At 35.8% G+C, this 18,581-nt stretch overlaps 1 protein-coding gene across 3 annotated transcripts in view; it reads left to right on the top strand.

Annotated features, from left to right (window-relative positions):
* LY75 (lymphocyte antigen 75) overlaps nucleotides 1-18,581 on the top strand; it is a 129,537-nt gene that overhangs the window by 32,904 nt on the left and 78,052 nt on the right. For all 3 annotated transcript variants that reach the window (XM_014859809.3, XM_014859800.3, XM_044768841.2), the window contains exons 14-21: nucleotides 8,225-8,306; nucleotides 9,238-9,306; nucleotides 11,649-11,763; nucleotides 15,656-15,691; nucleotides 16,099-16,274; nucleotides 16,915-16,979; nucleotides 17,247-17,326; nucleotides 17,901-18,040. In XM_014859809.3, the coding sequence (XP_014715295.1) occupies nucleotides 8,225-8,306; nucleotides 9,238-9,306; nucleotides 11,649-11,763; nucleotides 15,656-15,691; nucleotides 16,099-16,274; nucleotides 16,915-16,979; nucleotides 17,247-17,326; nucleotides 17,901-18,040 (763 nt within the window). The remainder of the gene's footprint in view (nucleotides 1-8,224; nucleotides 8,307-9,237; nucleotides 9,307-11,648; nucleotides 11,764-15,655; nucleotides 15,692-16,098; nucleotides 16,275-16,914; nucleotides 16,980-17,246; nucleotides 17,327-17,900; nucleotides 18,041-18,581) is intronic.

Raw genomic sequence — 18,581 nt, 5'->3', positions numbered from 1 at the left:
AAATATAAGAATATTTTCATAAAACTTGGTGTTTAACTCTGTTTACAAATAAATAGTGGGAGGTAAAGTGAGAAAACAGTTGTGAAAAATCAAAGTACAAATTCCTCATTTTACCTGGGAATCATATTTAGAAACACAGAGTATGTACATTTCTAAAACCTTAAGATAATGTGTAGTAAAATGCAAAAGAGTGTGTTCATCTAGTAAATGGGTGAAAAAAAAAGACTCACATGAAAAATTAAAGAAATGAAATAAAGAAACTGAAGTCCAGCATAAAGCAAGATGGCGGAAGACCAAATTTTTTCATTATCAGTTATGTTTAGTCCGGGTCTGCAAATTTCTTCAATAATGGAATCCAACTATATGCTGTTGAAAGAGACCTAAAACAATCCAGCCCAAAGAGTATGATGTTGTTTTCCTGGAAGGAAGGGGCCACAAAGTGTTTCAAGATTGAGAACTTTTGGTAAAAATCCATATTTTTCACATCTCTTTAAAAATTAAAACTACTGGCAACATTTTCATATTGTGGCAATAATTAGTGAATCCTGAGTAGCCAGTGGTCCTCTGAGATGGGGCATCACTCTCCAATTTGCTCTGGTTCCTAATTTATTACTCCTTGACCCACTTCACTTTCTTATGTTAGGTGCTTGTCCCACATTAACCAAAATAGCAATTGAGTTCGTAATCACAGACTTCATGCAGCAACTAAAATGGTAAAAGTAAAACAATGGGCAAAATATATTGTGCAAATGTGAACAAAAAAGCTAGAGTCACAGTTTTAATGTTAGATAAAATACAATTGAAGTAAAAATGCACTAAACAGGAAAATGAGATCTATTTCTTACTGACTAAAGATACAATCTAAAAGGAAGTTGTAATATTCAAGAACATTTATGTACTTAAATAAAATAGCATCAAAATATATAAGGCAAAAATATTTATTACATTAGTGAAATTTTCCAATAAATAACAGTAATGGGAAACTTTAACACTCGTCTCATTCATTGATAAATGAAACAGGCAAAAAAACAATATAGCGCATGTGAATAGTATAATTAAGGTTGATTTAATAGTATTCTCTGTAGTTTACAACGTCTGAACATACTTTCTCTTTAAGCTCTTTTCCTATATTACTTACAATAATTGATCTAGTAGGCTAAAAAGAAAATCTCAAATACCAAAGTGGTATAATTATACAGGTTATATAAGTGAAATCACACCCTATCAACTTATAAATTCAGTGTTTTTAAGTAACACTTTTGGCAAATAAATCAAAACTGTACAGATGATGATAACAGCACTCACTCTGAAATTGATGAGCTATAGCCAAAGCTATAGTTGGAGGTACATTAATATCTTTAAGGGCTTTAATTATTTAACAAAAATAATGAAAATAAGCATTCAACCAAAACTGAAAATAAATATCAACATAAACATAAGGAAACCATAAGAAAGAACCTGATAAAGATAAAAGTGAATGACTGAATTAGAAAAGCAGTAGAATTGACAAATCCTAGAGCTGTATCTCTGGAAATAAAACAACAAAACAGAAAAAAAAATTTACTGATGATTAAATTATGAAAATGAAAAAGAAAACACAGTTAAAATGAAACCTGAGTATGGGATTATAAAACCCATTTAATGGAGAAATTTTTTAATTGGTGAGAAAACTATGTATAATTATATGCTATTATACATGAAATTATTAAAATGAACAATTTGTAGGGAAATACAAATTAGTGTACAATTGATTTGATAAGTAGAAACCCAATAATTCAATAGCCATGGAAGAAATTGAAAACATTGACAAAGAATTTCTTCCAAGAAAGAGATGGGAACTATATGGTTCTGTATGTGAATTCTTTGACATTTTATAAAAAAAGATCATTACCACATATTTCAGTAGTGCAAGCAAGAGCCTGTATTCCATTACATAGAAACTGTTGCAAGCGTCTGCTTTATTTCTCAATTCTGATGTCAAAGCTTGTCAATAATAGTGCAGAGAACACTTACAGACCCACCTTGTGAGTAGACTTTAAAAAGTAAATACTAACAAGTGATATAATAACAAACACCTATATAGTAGTTATGTGCCAGATAATGTCCTAAATATTTTCTATCTATTAGCTCATTTAATCCTTACAACAGCCTATGACATAGATACTATTACTATGCTCATTTTATCTAAATGAAGAAACACAGACACAGAGAAGTAAAACAACTTGCCCAAGTTGTTTTTACAGCTAGTAAGTAAAAGATCCAGTAGTTGAACCCATTAGAGCCCACTTTCTTTTTTTTTTTATTAAGATTATGATAGTTAACAACCTTGTGAAATTACAGTTGTACATCATTATTAGTCATGTTGTGGGTACACCACTTCACCCCTAGTGCCCTCCCCCCACCCCCCTTTCCCCTGGTAACCACCGATCAGTTCTCTTTGTCTATGTGTTAACTACCACCTACGAGTGGAGTCATACAGAGTTCGTCTCTCTCTGTCTGAGAGCCCACTTTCTTAATCCACTACATTATAGTACCTCAAAATAACACACTTTGGCCATGTAGGATTTCTTCTAAGAATACAAATTTGGGTCAATACCAGGACTCTATGTATCAAGTCTAATATCATGCAATCATCTATTAATAGGTGCTGAAAATGCGTCTGGTACACTTCACCATTCCTGGGTTAATATACAAATATAAACTTAACATATTTAATTAATATTATTAACATGTAGATTCTTATTAAATTAAGAGTAGAACATAGCTCAACCAATAGCCATGTACTACTTAATGATTAAACATTAAATCCATTTCCATGAAAGTCAGAAAAAGGTCAAGATCCCTATTGTCATTATTGTCATTGATCTTTAGAATTTATCCCTTGTGCATTAAGATTTTTTTAAAAAGAATATTATAACATGTAAATATAATATATTAAGTGAGGGGAAGGCAAGTTATAAGAGAGTAAAAAATATACTATTTAAATTAAAAAGTAGACTGCAAAAATACATAAAAAATAATCATTGTTACCTCTGGGAGATAAAATTTTGAGTGACTTTTTTAAATGTTTGAACATTCTTCCACATTTTCCTGATTTGCATTAACATACCCACTATTATATTTTTCTCATTAAAGAAAGTAACATCTCACTACAGTATACTGGGAACCTGATGTAAAATACAATACCTGTGTTCCATACGTATTCGTTTATTAGGCATCTATTGTAGAATTTAGGGTATTCTAGACTTCATTTTCTAGCATTAGAAATTAATGTACAAAATTTAATTGCACACTAGCCTAAGTTAATTTGGATATACTAACTGTTAGGTTCTTAGCTACTCCCCACAGCCTTGAGATTAGATTATAATGAATGCAAAACTGAGACCAAATCCTTCCACACTTACAGACATTTATTAAACATTCATTGAAGCAGACACAAAACATTTCATACAACCTGTTTTGTAAGCTTGACAACATCCCAGCAGTCTGTCCTTTTAGTGTTCCAGCCACCATCTTGCATGGAAGGTTCATTTGAGGCAAACGTGACAATACTCCAGGGTCAGGATTCTGTTCCCGTTGTAGTCCGTGTCAGGCAGTCCCAATCACCTGACCCATTGACTGGACACGGGACCCTTTAGAGGTCAAGCGCCAGACTCGTTTCTAGTGGTACAGGCTACCAGCCTCACCAGATTCTAATACCCTTTCATGAAGGGTGAGAGTGTCTCTAAAAACTTTAGCTTTTCCCCATATCTTGAATAACTTCAGTTTCGCCAGAGAGAGCCCATTTCTACATCACATGATTAACAAGCTTCTAATTTCACTGATATAAACTCATTTCTGACATTCACTCTGCTAATGACCAAAGCCTCAGGTGGCCTTGGATCACAAACGTCCCTGTGGTAGCCCCCTCTGGAGCAAGGCCTTTCCCTTACCCTACTGGTTCTCCCTGAGGTGAAAATTTCAAGCAGGGCATCATCTTACTGGCCCCTAGATCTTAAATTTGACACACACAATATCATACTGTCTAGGCTAAAGTATTTTTAAGTAAAATACTGACGTAAACAATTGAATTTTTGAATGGCAGCAAACAAGAGGTTGGGAACCTCTAAGTAGACAGGGGACCATGGATTAGTACTGAGCAATGAGGTTGCAGATGTTTGTGGAAATCAATTGATGGAAAGTGGGCTATCATATATGATACCAATGATCATTAAGAACTGCTATGTACTGGGGCCGGCCCGGTGGCACAGCAGTTAAGTTCGCTCGTTCTGCTTCTCGGCCGCCTGGGGTTCACTGGTTCGGGTCCTGGGTGCAGACATGGCACTGCTTGGCAAAAGCCGTGCTGTGGTAGGCGTCCCACATATAAAATAGAGGAAGATGGGTATGGATGTTAGCTCAGGGCCATTCTTCCTCAGCGAAAAGAGGAGGATTGGCAGTAGTTAGCTCAGGGCTAATCTTCCTCAAAAAAAAAAAAAAAAAAAAACTCCTATATAGAGTAGATTACACTAGGAAACAAAACTAAAGCCTGAGAGGTAATTAAGGAATTTTTCTTCATTTGTGTCTTTGGTTCTGTTCACATTTGCCAAGTTCCCCCCACCCCCCCAAGTAAAAAATAATGCAAGTTCATTATGTAAAATTTGGGAAATATAAAAAAGGATAATGAAGAAAATAAAAATCACCTCAAATCCTAGCTCCCAGGTGTAAACTTAGTTAACATTTAGTGTAAATCCTTTCCATTTTCTTCCATTCCTATACATGTTTATTTTCCATAGACTGTACAATGTTAAACTCTTTTCTAATCATGAAAGTAATGCATATTGAATTTAGAAAACAGAAAACACAAAGAAAAAGAAATCACCATAATCCTTTCAGTCATCGGGACCGTATTTTATTTGTACTCTCATCCCAGCAGCTAACACAATGCCCTATTAAGCAGACTGTGTTGTCTGCTTGATACCTGCTCCGTGAATAAAGAGATCATTTGCCGACACTGTATTTAGAAAGACAACATATTCTAAAACCAATCTTGTGACCATGGCTTGAAGGGAAGAAAGGAAACAAACCCATTTCTATCAGAAAATGATTCTAAAGCCTACTCCTTGAACACCTTAGCTTTTTATCTCGCGAATTGACCTTTCTCAGCAAGATGTCCATGGCCCAAATTGTGTATTGCGTGCCAAAGAGTTAAGTCAGATTACTGCTACACTTCTCACAATCCAAGTTCCACATCTCTATTTGTATTTCAATGAAAAGGATTCATGGTGCACTGAGTCATTAAGGCTCTAAGATCTTTGCAATTCTTAATGGCAGCCCACCAGGGAAAGCCATTGTAGAACAGAAATAGTCATAGGATTAGAGAAGAAAGCCTTGTTTGCAATGCCATTGCTGCTGTGTGCACTACCTCCTGTGCTGTGGCATGAATGGATTTAGATATAAATCTGAGGCTTTGCAGACTAAGCACCCTCATCAAATAGTATTTATTGAGGGTTATGGCTGAGATACTGTTTTCCTTAGAAACAAGAGGCAACAGGAAATTTGACTGAGAGTAAGAATTTTAACACAAATACACATGGCAACCTTTCATGCAATGTCTTCTTAACCTAATAGCCTTAAAACCGTATACTTAGTTCTTGGAGTAGAAAAAATTTATAAAGAGAGAAAATTTCAGTTTGATTTGATTTCCCAGTTATGATCCATATTTTTCCCTCAAATTTTCTAAAATCCATGTTAGAAGCATGAAGTGATTAATGTGACTTTCAATTTCTTCTCCTCTTTATCTGCCTACAGATAAACCAGGTCAAACCAGGAATAAGTTACAATTGAAGAAATATTTTCCACATCTTACCACACACATACAAAAACACCAATTAGCTATTATTTTCTGTATTTATAACCCACTAATGAATCTCTTGAAATGGAGGCTGAAATCTGTAAATGTCTGGGCTGAAATGAAGTTCAATCTCAGAACGTAGTAAAGAAATTTTGGACAATTAGGCAAACTCTGCTCTCTAGAAAACTGTTCTCTGAGACACAGCAGAGGAGGAGGCAGAAATGGGATTGAAAGCAGGTTTCTTAGGGGGAAGAAGTGAAGCTGAGAGCACTGGGCAGACAGGTTGGGGACGTCTCTGGAGAGGCTTTCAGTAGAAGCTGACTCGAGATGAAATGCAGGTGACGAAAGATCTTTGATCATCTTCCTGGTTGTACTGAAGATTGTGTAAAAAAGATAAAATATCTAATGCTTACTTTAGAGAAACGCAAAATTCTAACCAAATTCCCCAGGTCCAAATATATAATGTGCAAAGATTTGAAAGAAATGAAGTTATATCCCCAAGTAAGTGTTAGGAAGCAAACTTAACCTCCTCTTTATTTTAGCCATCTGACTTTAATTGTACTGTGTGTGGCAATTATCTAGACTCTGTGGTTTAGAAATCCAGCAATTGGTAAGAGTGATAAATTTGGAAGCCCATAAGAAAGCTCTGATTAGATGAAAATGCAAACTGCAAATTTCTCTTACAGCCACTAAATTCAAAGTGGATTTAATTGTCTCCACTAGATTTATCTTAGGTCTACAAATTGATGATCTTTCTCTATGAAAGAAAACAGTATAACAGTAAAAACTGAAAGGGGACAGTCCTCATATTCCATTGCCATAAGTTGAAAAGCTTCACGTTGAAAAGATGAAATAGTGTTTATTGGTATTAAAATAATGAAGGAATGTTGAACAAAGAAAAGAGATAAAGAAAAGCAATTATTTTATTAAAAGGTGAGAAATTAATTTAAAATTAAGTTTGCTGTAGCCCTTGATTTACTAGCAAATTTTTTAAATGCAGACATTATATTTCCCAGTAGTCTTGTAGCTGCACATTCCTGTAGTCCATGTATTCTACTGAGCTTGAGAATGGGGATTAATTTTAGATGTGGATCCTGCCCATTCTCTAATATGTGTTATATTTCTATGCTATAACATTTATATATGTATTGTGTATGCATATATAATATACACTGATATGTACTGATCAATACATACCACATGCCATCAGAAGGTTAAATTATATGGGAAGTGGTCTACCCATTAAGGCCTAAAAAGGAAAATACATTTTAGAGAATATTTTCAAGTGGGGTTAGAGGTGAAGAAATCTTTTTAATGGTTCTATCACTTTTGTTTAGACTAGCAATATCTCCCTGGCTAGAGCATAAGTTTAATTGAGGAGAAAAAATCAGTTCCAATGAATGTCCCTGCCTCTATATGTTGTTGGACATATTCTTCCTTGAAATGCCTGACGTTTCTCCTCTCAGCCAATCTGAACACTGGCACATGGTAACCTCTCAGATTATGGCTCAAAAGAACTTAACCATCCTTTGAAGACTGTCTTTTATCCTACTAACCTCTCAGAATGTTTCCTGACTCCCTGCAGTCCACAGTGAACTCTCCTTTTTCTGAACTTTTGTAGCACTTAAAATGTAAACAATTTGAATATCATTTGTTGTCTTTCAAAAATGGTCTTATATTTTCTTTGCTCATGTATGCCCTGTCTTCCTGACTAGATTATATGCCATTTGAGGGTGGATATCAGTCTTGTACTTTGTGTCACCATTGCACCTAGCTCAATGCCTTGTACATAGAAGTAGAATAGTTATGAGTGTTAAATACATTCACTTAAGTGATTGCTTAATTATATTGGTCTGGTATAAGCCATGGAGTTTGGCATTTAGAAAATACTTGAATACCTGTTTACTTGAAACTAAATGAGCAGTGGGAATTAAATTATTTTTTTAAATCTTGTTTGATAAAAATTTAGCCAAATGGTTTGTTGTGCGTTTTAAAGAAAAGATATTTGATAGTGTTACAGACAAACGCTTTAAGGAAATGCCGTTGTTGCATTTGGCTGTATCTGAAAACTTTGTCTAATATTGAAGCTCTGCAGTAAGTTTGGGTTAATCACACACGTTTTTTTCCTCAAGTTCAATGCAGAATAGTTTTTGCCTTTTATATGAATAAAATAACTTAAAATTTAGTTTCAACAAGTATGATACTTTTTCAACAGCTACCCCAGATTTAGCGTTTAGTTTCATTTCAGAAGACTTTTTTATAGAGCTTGAAACTGTGCTTTTCAGTTAGTGACAAGGTCTTCTGAATAAACTTAAGTATTTTAGACATGTGAATGCTAAATATTTTTGCCAAATGTTTTTTTTTTGGTTTTTTTTTGGCCTCCTTTCTACCTAGTGGCCAACGTTGGCTGTGGATAGGTTTGAATAAAAGGAGCCCTGATTTAGAAGGATCCTGGCAATGGAGTGATCGTACACCAGTAAGTTTGAACTTTCTTGTTTGGGGTAGTATGGAAAGAATATTTGTTTCAAGAACCAGAAGTTGATTGTTAAATAATACATCCACATTCCATAGAACCATTAAAATTATGTAGATATATCTTTATTGAAATGGAGATAGATTCACCTATATGAAGTAGGGGAAAAACAAGTTACCAATCTCATTTTTATTAAAAAAAATACCCATATGTATAGTCTCTCTATATATAGTCCAAAAAATATAAAAGTATAAATATATAGATATAGTGGTCATCTTTGGGTAGTACAAGTGGTTTTTTCTTTTTCTTTGTATTTTTTTCCTTTTTTTTCATAATGAGAAGCTTTTATCATCTAAAAATGTAAGAGTTATGTAAAAAAGAAAACATCTTTATTGGGGGGAATAATTTGTTTGGAGGGAACCTTAAAAATTATTTCAAATGTTTACATTATCCTAAAGAGAGATTTTAAGTAACACTTTTAAGAGCAAATTATTCTCAAATATTAAATATTCGCTCCACATTACCATTGTGTCAATTCATCGTGTATTCTTTCTAAATGTAAAATTCCTTGACTTTCATTTTCAAATTGGAACATATCTGAGAATACTTAATCGAGCAGCTAGCTTTTCAACACATGCAAAAAAAATATGTCTTTAGCAAGCTCCCGATACTCTGTGACTCCAACTGGGAACTTAATACACCGTTAACCTCCACTTCTGAAACTGTGGCTTCCTTTCTTTGGAAACTGATGACATTATGATGTTTTCTAAGTCCCCTCGTGATTTAGCATCCTGATATAAAAAAAAAGAGATGAAAAAGTTTTCCTTCCATGGCATATGAATGCGCTTGAGTTATTAAAGCTGCCTAAATTACATCTAAATTGCAAACATTTATACATCAGTCTTAAATTCTCAAGCCTCTCTTGTCTTTCAAGGTATCTACTATTATCATGGAAAATGAATTTCAGCAGGATTATGATATCAGAGACTGTGCTGCTGTCAAGGTCAGTACAATGCTGCAAAATCTGCATATTTAAAAAATAAATCTGGCATCGCGTACAGTCAGGCAACAGATGCATGGGTTGCCTTTTGTGTGTGGAGCATGATATTAGGTGCCATGGGAGGCAAGAAGTAGACCGATGGCCCCACCCTCAAACAACCTAACTTACACTTAATTTGAGAAGATAAAATTCGTATTCAAGAAAGATGGTTCTTATGACTACATAGTAATAAACTTCAAATGAGTAGGCTGAAGAGGGCTAATGAAACTCAGAAGAGGAAGTGATTCCTGTGGACTATTTCCAGAAAGAGATGGGACTTGAATTGGACCTTAAGGATGGATAGAGTTTGTACAGATAGGATAGGGTAAGTCTTCCTAGTGGGGAATGGAGTGAGGAGGTGACATAAAATAAAAGGGAGTGGAAAGGAGGGGCTGAGGCAGAGAGGAGAACAGAATACAGATCAAGAAGTTTTAGTTGGCGCTGTGGTTGAAAACAAAGTTGGGAAATTAGACTACTGCCAGATTAATGAGTTTGTGCATTTTTTGGTAGGTAACAGAGCATTGTTAAAGTTTTTTCACATGAACTAAGGAGGGTGTGAGATTCATCTTGAGACAGATTTCAAGGTGCAACGGATAGGACCGGAAGACATAAAAGACTAGTCAGGCAACTTCCTTTGCAGAATTCCTTTGTTTATTCATTCCATAAGTAATATATCCAAGCAGTCTGTGACGCTCTGGGAGAACAACAATGACAAAGTATAAAACAGGTGTTGTCTTCACAGAACTTACAGCCTAGCAGGAGATAACGACAAGTAAGCAAGCAATTACAAAGGCTGTGACAGGTGAAGTATAAGCTTTATGCCAAAGCAAGAGCGTTATGGGAGAGTAATAATGCTGGTGATGGTGGCAATGATGATGATGACAGCAGCAGCTAATGCTTGTTGCTTCATGAGCTAGGCACGGTGTTAGGCATGTCACATATGTTATTCACTTAATACTTAAACAACCTCATGAGATAGGTTCTGTTCCCATATTCATCTCACGAGGAAGAAATTTGAGCTCTGAGTAACTTACGTGGTTATAGAACTAAAATTTAAACCCAAGTGTCTGGATCTACTATGCTGTATGACTACACATTTATAGAAACAGTCAGAAGAGGTACTGGTTTATGGAGAAAATACTACATTTTAATTTAGATATTTTGACTCTAAGCTAGCAGTAAGAAATATCCTATATAGGAAGTTGAAATCAAGAGACTGGAGTTGAATGGAAATTGTATATTTAAAAAAGTACAAAGGGCCAATAAGTAGATTTGGGGGAATCGCCAATTGTAAAATGTAAGAAGATGTGGAAGGAAGAGACATATAGATAATATCTTTGCTCTGTAAGTCCAAGAAAGAGATTCAAGAAGGTGGTTGACCACAAGTGTTACAGGAAGGTTGAGACAAAGAACTGAGAGGCCATTGGAAAGCACTGTTTACAAAGTAACTTCTAGTAATAAACTGTATAGTATCATACCATTTTTGTAGAATTCCCAGTTTAACACATGGAAAGGCGAAAACTTCAGAGAAGCTTGTGAAGTTTCCAGAACATTGATGCAATAAACTATACTATGTCTATGTAAGTAGAGTCTGCATGTGTGAAGAGATTTGAAAATCTACGAAAAAACTAAATAGAGGAAACACTGGTGCAGCGTGCAACAGGAACTAGGCCAGCCAGGGCAGTGATCTGCAAGGAGAATCTTACCTCACCTGCCACAGTACCCACCAGAATCTTGGCCTTAAGAGAAAACAGTCCAAAAAGTGATGGATGCTCCTCCCAGATCGTGCCCTCCCCTCTCCTTTCTCTCTTCCCTGCTGATTGAAATTTTTAGAGAACCACCTTGGACCACGTGGAGGAGGATAACATCCTAACAATGCAGAGCCACACCAAAGAAGGAATGTGGGCTCCTGGTGCCAGACCTTTATATCACTTTTTTATGGATCTGCTTTAATAACAGCCTAGTGTGTGGAAACCCCTGAAGTAAATATTCTTTTCTAGCTTGATCTTTCCCAAATTTAAAGGTGCGAGATTCTACAGTTTTGTATCAACAAAAACAAAAACAAAAAACCTGATAATTTTCATTTGGACGTAAACATGACCTTATATTCCCTTTATCAGCCCTTTGAAGGCTCTTTCTTAGGCTCTTCCTGTTTAAACACTGTGTTTATTCGTGTGTTCATTCGATAAACAAATATCTTAGGTGCTAGAGCTAAAATAGAGTTAAAGACCACAGGGCTTAAAGTTTAGTGTTTTATAAGGGCTGCATCAACATCAAAATATTTTGCAATCCTCTTCCTTCTTTAGGTCGTTCATAACCCATGGCGAAGAAGCTGGTTTTACCATGAGGACAGGGAATTTATTTATTTAAGGCCTTTTGCTTGTGATGCGAAACTTGAATGGCTGTGCCAGATTCCAAAAGGTAAGTGGTGGTTATTCCTTTTCACAGTCTTCTCATGTGAGCACTGTGAATGCCGAACCAAAAGTACCTAAGAGAGCATTTTGTCTATAATTATAATTTTAAAAAGCCTATGAAGGTGCAGTTAATGTATTAAGCTGTATCCTGCCTGACTCCTACCCCTAGCAGAAGGCTGGGTTATTGGAATAAGATGGTACCTTCCTCTTGGATCATGAAAGTGTTTGTATGGAAGATAAAATTTAAGGCTAATTTAGAGAGATTAGATTTTGGAATGAAAGATTATTTCAAGTAAAAGAAGACATATAGCAGATGGAATCATTTTAATTTTTATATTGATGCAAAATGAAGATAAGCTTGGGAAGCATGTGACAAGAGTCAAGAAATCAAAATTTGGCAGGTCCCTGTAAAATGTAGAAGCAATTTTCAATGAACTCCAAAACTGCTGATAGTTTATGGAATTCAAATTCCAATTTGGGAAACCAGTTAGCTTGATAGTAGAGGCTTTGGTGACAAAAAGGAGAGAAAATAAATAGATTTCCTTTTACTTAGCTTTTTACCAGGGAAATGTTAAAGAAATATTAAGGAAAATGTTGAGATTACTCCCAAATTGTTTTTAAATAATTTTTATTGAATATGTTAAATTAATTAGTGGTAAATGCACAGAAAACTCTAAAATGAATTTCTGAACTGAATGTAAACAGATCATGGAAACTAAAGGTATATCCTCCTACAAGTTCTCAAAGAACCTGAAGGTTACATCGTGGAACTAGTATTAGAAGATAGTTCTTCTAATTGTTCTTTTTCCTTAAAAAAGGCCTTTTTTAAAGCTTCAACGTGACATCTGATACAGTAACTGGCAAGTCTCTTGCGCAAAGGCAAATTGGCAGGCCATTAATAAAAAGGGGATTGTGTGTGTGTGTGTTGATGGGGTTTTCCAAAGGAGAAATTGTACTTGAATTATTCCTGATTATTTGATAAAACCTGAGGGAGAAACAAAGGAAAATCAGTTTGTATACCCTTCACATAGATGGAAAAGTAAATAATATATATAATTAATTTGGACAATGTCTCTGGTTTGAAGCATTAGTGGTGACGCTCCCATTAGTCTTTGGCATTTGTTAGCATGCCACAGAGAGTGTCATTGCTCCCTCCAGTAATGCCTACATGGTAGCTGCTACCTGCTGCCTCCTGTTTGAGTGGTGGGGCAGATCCAAGAGTTTACACCAGAGCAACCTTAGAAATGACAAACCAGTAAACACAGGAAACATTACAAAGAGTATGTGGTTTCCTTTATTCTTTTCTTTTCTTTCTTTTCTTTTTTTTTTTTTTTTTTTGGTATGGAAGATTGGCCCTGAGCAAACATCTGTTGCCAGTCTTCCTCTTTTTGCTTGAGGAAGACTGTTGCTGACCTAACATCTGTGCCAATCTTCCTCTATTTTATGTGGGATGCTGCCAAAGCATGGCTTGACAAGTCCACACCCTGGACCCCAACCTGTGAACCCCAGGCTGCTGAAGTGCAAACTTAACCACTATGTCATTGGGCTGGCCCACCTTTTTTCTTTTTTATATATTTTTATTTTAAACAAAAGAGAAGGGAATTAACTAACTTAGCAAATATAAATCAATTAACCAAATAAATAAATCTTCTAAATAATTGCATCCCTGCTTTCCCCATGCAGAAACAAAATTAAAAACTAAAGAACTTCCTGTCTCAGCCTATTCACGATCATTTGAAGCAATTAATGATTGTTTGATCCAGAGTTTAAAGGTTAACTCTTCTTTGATAGTGCCTGAATTTCTAAATTACATGTGTTACATTCACCTGCTTTGATCTTTTCTTGGGTGTAAGAGCAGCCAAACAAAGTCTGCTCAACTTGACACTCTATATTAATCTGTATTTTTGCATTTTCTTAAAGCAGTTTACCTCTTCAATAGCCTAAATTATCATACCTTTTCTCTACCTCTTGACTATTGATTACCTGATCCAGCTGGTTCTAATTAGACTCTGCTTCTCTAGAAGGGATATTCTGACAACCTAAAAATTTTAAATAGCCATAACCACTATAGATCTATATCCTTTTTAAATACAGTCATGCACTGCATAACGATGTTTCGGTCAACAGTGGACCGCATATATGACAGGGGTCCCATAAGATTAGCACCATATAGCCTAGGTGTGTAGTAGGCTACACCATCTAGGTTTGTGTAAGTACACTCTATGATGTTCACACAATGAAATTGCCTAGTGACACGTTTCTCAGATGTATCCTCATTGTTAAGCAAGGCATGACTGTGTTCTTTTTTTAATTGAGAAAACAGTATCAAAAATAGGGCTCATAAAAATATTTTTAGGAAGATTACCTTTAATGCCACTACCCAAACAAAACGTTTTTTATATTATATTTCTTGATACCTTGTACACACATATTTGTAATCTAGTGTAAAAAACACCTTGTGTTCTGCTTTTCTCACTAATTTAGAGAGATTTGAAGGTTAGACATAGCTTCCTCCAACACACAAATAGACAGAAGTCTTTGACAAGATTACAAATAAGAAACTATGTATATTTTTAACTGATTTGCAGGATTGTTTATGGACAGTATCCAATATGCAGAGAACTGCCTCAGACGGAGAAACCAAGGATACTGTATATGTACGCAGTTCTCTGAGTAGGGTCTTCCCATGCATCAGGCCCTGATTCAACAGTAAAATTAAAACCACCTGTTTTACATTCTAATTTCCAAGATTCATCATATTACATCTTTGACTTGAAACCAGTGTAACCTACGGCCAGAATGAAAAGGAAAAAGAAAGCAACTAGTGTCCTGGGAAGAACTGCTCTGTGCCTGCACCTGTGCTGGGTGCTTCCATAGGGGGCATCTTACCTGATCTTCAAACTGTCTTTGTGAGTTAGGTAGTAGAGTCTTGTTTGTACAGAATAGAAAGTTAAGGCTCAAGGAATTAAGCAACTATCCAAAGTACTGCAGCAGCAAAGTGTCTGAGGGCATTGGAACACTGACCCACCCAACTTCAAAGCCCACGATTCTTCTTAAGTGCTGTATTTCCTCTTTTTTTTTTTTTTTTTGAGTAGGATTAGCCCTGAGCCAACATCTGCCACCAATCCTCCTCTTTTTGCTGAGGAAGACTGGCCCTGAGCTAACATCTGTGCCCATCTTCCTCTACTTTATATGTGGGACGCCTACCACAGCATGGCTTTATAAGCGATTCATAGGTCCGCACCCAGGATCCGAACTGGCAAACCCCAGGCCACCGAACGAAGCAGAATGTGTGAACTTAACCACTACGCCACCGGGAGGGCCCCTGATTTTTATTCTTCTCTCAGTTGTGTCTCTCGCCTTCTCAAAAAGTTCGGTACTGGATCATTGTACATTGTTTCCAAGGATATCCTGGGACACAGTAAACTCTACCAACCTGGGTTTACAGAGCAATTACTCAAATTCCATTAGATGGAGATGTGATTCCTGAATAACCACATCCGACAATGATGATAATTCTGGTGCATATTCCTTAGTGCTTCTATGTAATGTATATATTATCATCATTTACTTATTTGTACTATTTAATTATTAGCTATATTTTATCCATCTGGTCTTCCTTTGTGACTTCCATGATACAAGGTAGAGAACTGCTAGTAATACTTTATTAATATTTAACAGATCTGCCTTTTTGGTTGCTGCTAAAACAACTTTAAGCATAGGCCCCACAAAATTCAAACTGAAGTGATCGTAACGTGAAGGGAAATGATTTGGCCAGAAATGGACAAGCTTCAACAATGGTGCAAGTCTTCTGGGTTACGTAAAAGGCCCTACTTAGGATATGCCGTGATCTGTAATTGGATACTAAACTTAAGCCACTTATTTTCTTCCTTTTACAGGCCGTTCGCCAAAAACACCAGACTGGTACAATCCAGGTGAGTTAAGAAAACTAAAATTTAGCCAAAGCTGCTTTTGCCTTTTCAGTGATGTATTTTGTTAATTATTTAAGCCCAGGCCTAAGTGCCAGCTTCTTCTCTATCACATCTTCAAATGAGATGAAATGCCTCCAGGCGGGGAAGGTGATTGGCTGGTTTGGGATGAGGCTATGAGGCTGGGTTTGTCCTTCTCTGTGAGTTCAGGAGGATGTCAGAGTCACTCACTGGCTCAGGAATCCTTGGTTTCTTCCAGGCAGCACTGCCCTGACCAGAGAGAACTACTAATCTAAATGGATTACTATTACTATTAGTAAATTACTATTTATAAATAATTTGGAACGTTAGTCCGTGTTTAGAGGGTACAGTTTAGTTTGCATAGTCATAACTCTCATCTTCTTCCTCTTTAGAGCGTGCGGGAATTCATGGACCACCAGTTATAGTAGAAGGGAGTGAATATTGGTTTGTTGCTGATCCTCACTTAAACTACGAAGAAGCCGTCCTGTATTGTGCTAGCAATCACAGTTCTCTGGCTTCTGTGACATCTTTTGTAGGACTAAGAGCCATCAAAAACAAAATAGCAAATGTAATGTAAAAGAATATATTTTTAAATGTTTTTCTTATATTTATTCCATTAAAAAATATTTTAAAAATCTACAAAAGTTAAATGGTCCTCTAAAGTAAAATTTGCTTACCGACATCCAAATTCATTATTTCAAGTTAGAACAGTTAAATAGAGTTGCTTAATGTTTTAGAGTATTTACAATTAGTTATAAATGTCAATTTATAAGATGAGCATCAATAGATAATATAAATCATTTTAATTCCTTGTCATACTTTTTACTAGAAGTTAGCTTTATAGTTAACTTGAGTTTCTGTTTCTACTAATATCTAACTTTGCAAAATAGCTTTTTGGAGGAAAAATAACGTATCTTTTAAAATTTATACTTAGTTGCAATAGGACACTGTACGTCCCAAGAATGTATGCAGGGACATACATTATTGTGACCATATTTTCTGGACGCAAAATAGGGCCCGAGAATATACAAACAGTTTTCAAACTACTTTTCAAACTTCTTTACCTGGTTTGTATACTTTAGAGACCAAAGTAATGGAATGCCTGGAAATTGTGGTGGTTTGTGGTTATGGTAGGACAGGGTATTTAAATAAAACCCATTCTAGAAAATTCAGCACATGTAAGGATTGGTGTTTGGTTTGTTTTTCAGATATCTGGTGATGAACAGAAGTGGTGGGTGAGAACTGAGCAGCCAACAAATCGTCGTTTTTTATAGTATGTGACATCATTGACGCTGCCTTTGTAAAGTTATCATTTAAAAGAAGCAGTCCAAAATTCCCTTTTACCAAGTGGATTTCTATTTATAATTCGTTTTGAATGTTAAGCCATATACTGCCTAGACTAGCAAAACCAAGTCCTTTTGCATGTTAGTGTCAAGAAAATGACATAACGTTAAATTTAGAATTCAAATTACTTACAGTAAAAAACAGACTGGGACATGTAAGTACATTACGAATTGTCGAATCTCTCATTTTCTTTCAGCTCACGATATCCATGGCGTCACATCCCTATAACCTTTGGGGAGGAATGCTTGTACTTGTCTGCCAGGAGTTGGTTTAGCGGTAAAGTGAATTCCAAATCCTTTCGTGTTGACTATGTAGTATATGAGCTTCAGGTTCAATTATAGCTTAATCTTGTTCGGTAGATTTATCTTATTCTGATTTATTGCTAATGACAATAGCTCAAATTCCAAATGCAAATAAAGGTGCTTTTCACTGTGAATATTTTGACTTCCTTTATCCTAAAGTGGTTACTTAAGAAATAAACTTACCACTTTTGTAACTGATAAGCATATAGACAAATTTGCACAGATGAACAGGCAGAGTTCTAAATACAGTTTAGGTCCTTTTCCCCTCATTAGCCTTCTTCGGCTCTCTTCTTACTTCCTGCCATGAGGAACTATGGAAACAGTGGTCATTACATCACATGTGTGCATTTTTATACCCAATTTTGGTGTGCTATAACCTACTGATACGAATAATAATAGAAGACAAAAATGGCTAGGGAAGAAAAGGAATATATTTTAACCATTTGGGAAAGACTGACTTAACGAGACTTTCTTTACTAGGGGATTGTTTTTTAAAGTGTGCTGAATGGAATATTCTCACCACAGTAATCCTGCTTTTCATTTCTCAGACTTAAATAAACCAGCAGACTGTAGTATCAAGTTGCCCTTCGTCTGTGAAAAATATAATGTATCTTCATTAGAGAAATATAGTCCAGACTCTGCTGCTAAAGTACAGTGCTCTGGGGATTGGACTCCTTTTCAGAATAAGGTAAAAAGAGAATTGCTGCTTTATGCAAATAATGATTGCTTTTATGATGGTTGTATGGCCTGTGGCAGAAGGACAACCCATCAAATAACTTGACTAAGATAGCCTCTGCATATCTCAGCATCTCACCTGATTCTCTACACTGCCGGAAACCGAGTTATCTTTCAAGTTAGTCATGCCTACAGGTCTGTCCAAGTACTGCGTTCCTATTCTATCAGTACTAACACTTCTGTCGCTGAAGTTGATCTGTCAATGGATAGTGATACATTGAATGGTCAGGACTGTCTCTATGGCATGTAGGAAACTGACTTAATTTCTGCCTGATAAATTTTCCCCCGAAGGAAAACATCCAAGCAGCATCTACCAATCAAATTAGACCAGCATTTCCCAAACTACTTTTTGGGAACTACATGTATGCTAACAAAGTGTTAATCAGTGATCTTGTCTTCAAAGGGGGGTTTATGATTAAATAGGTTTGGGAAGTGCTGCTTTCTATGTCTGCCTCTTTGAGGGGCATAATCCATGGTAGTATATGTCTCTCTTA

Source organism: Equus asinus, chromosome 4 (genome assembly GCF_041296235.1).
Source record: "Equus asinus isolate D_3611 breed Donkey chromosome 4, EquAss-T2T_v2, whole genome shotgun sequence".
In the NCBI taxonomy this organism is placed as follows: domain Eukaryota; kingdom Metazoa; phylum Chordata; class Mammalia; order Perissodactyla; family Equidae; genus Equus; species Equus asinus.
The sequence above is the reverse complement of the archived record's forward strand: the minus strand, read 5'-3'. Positions and strand labels throughout refer to the sequence as shown.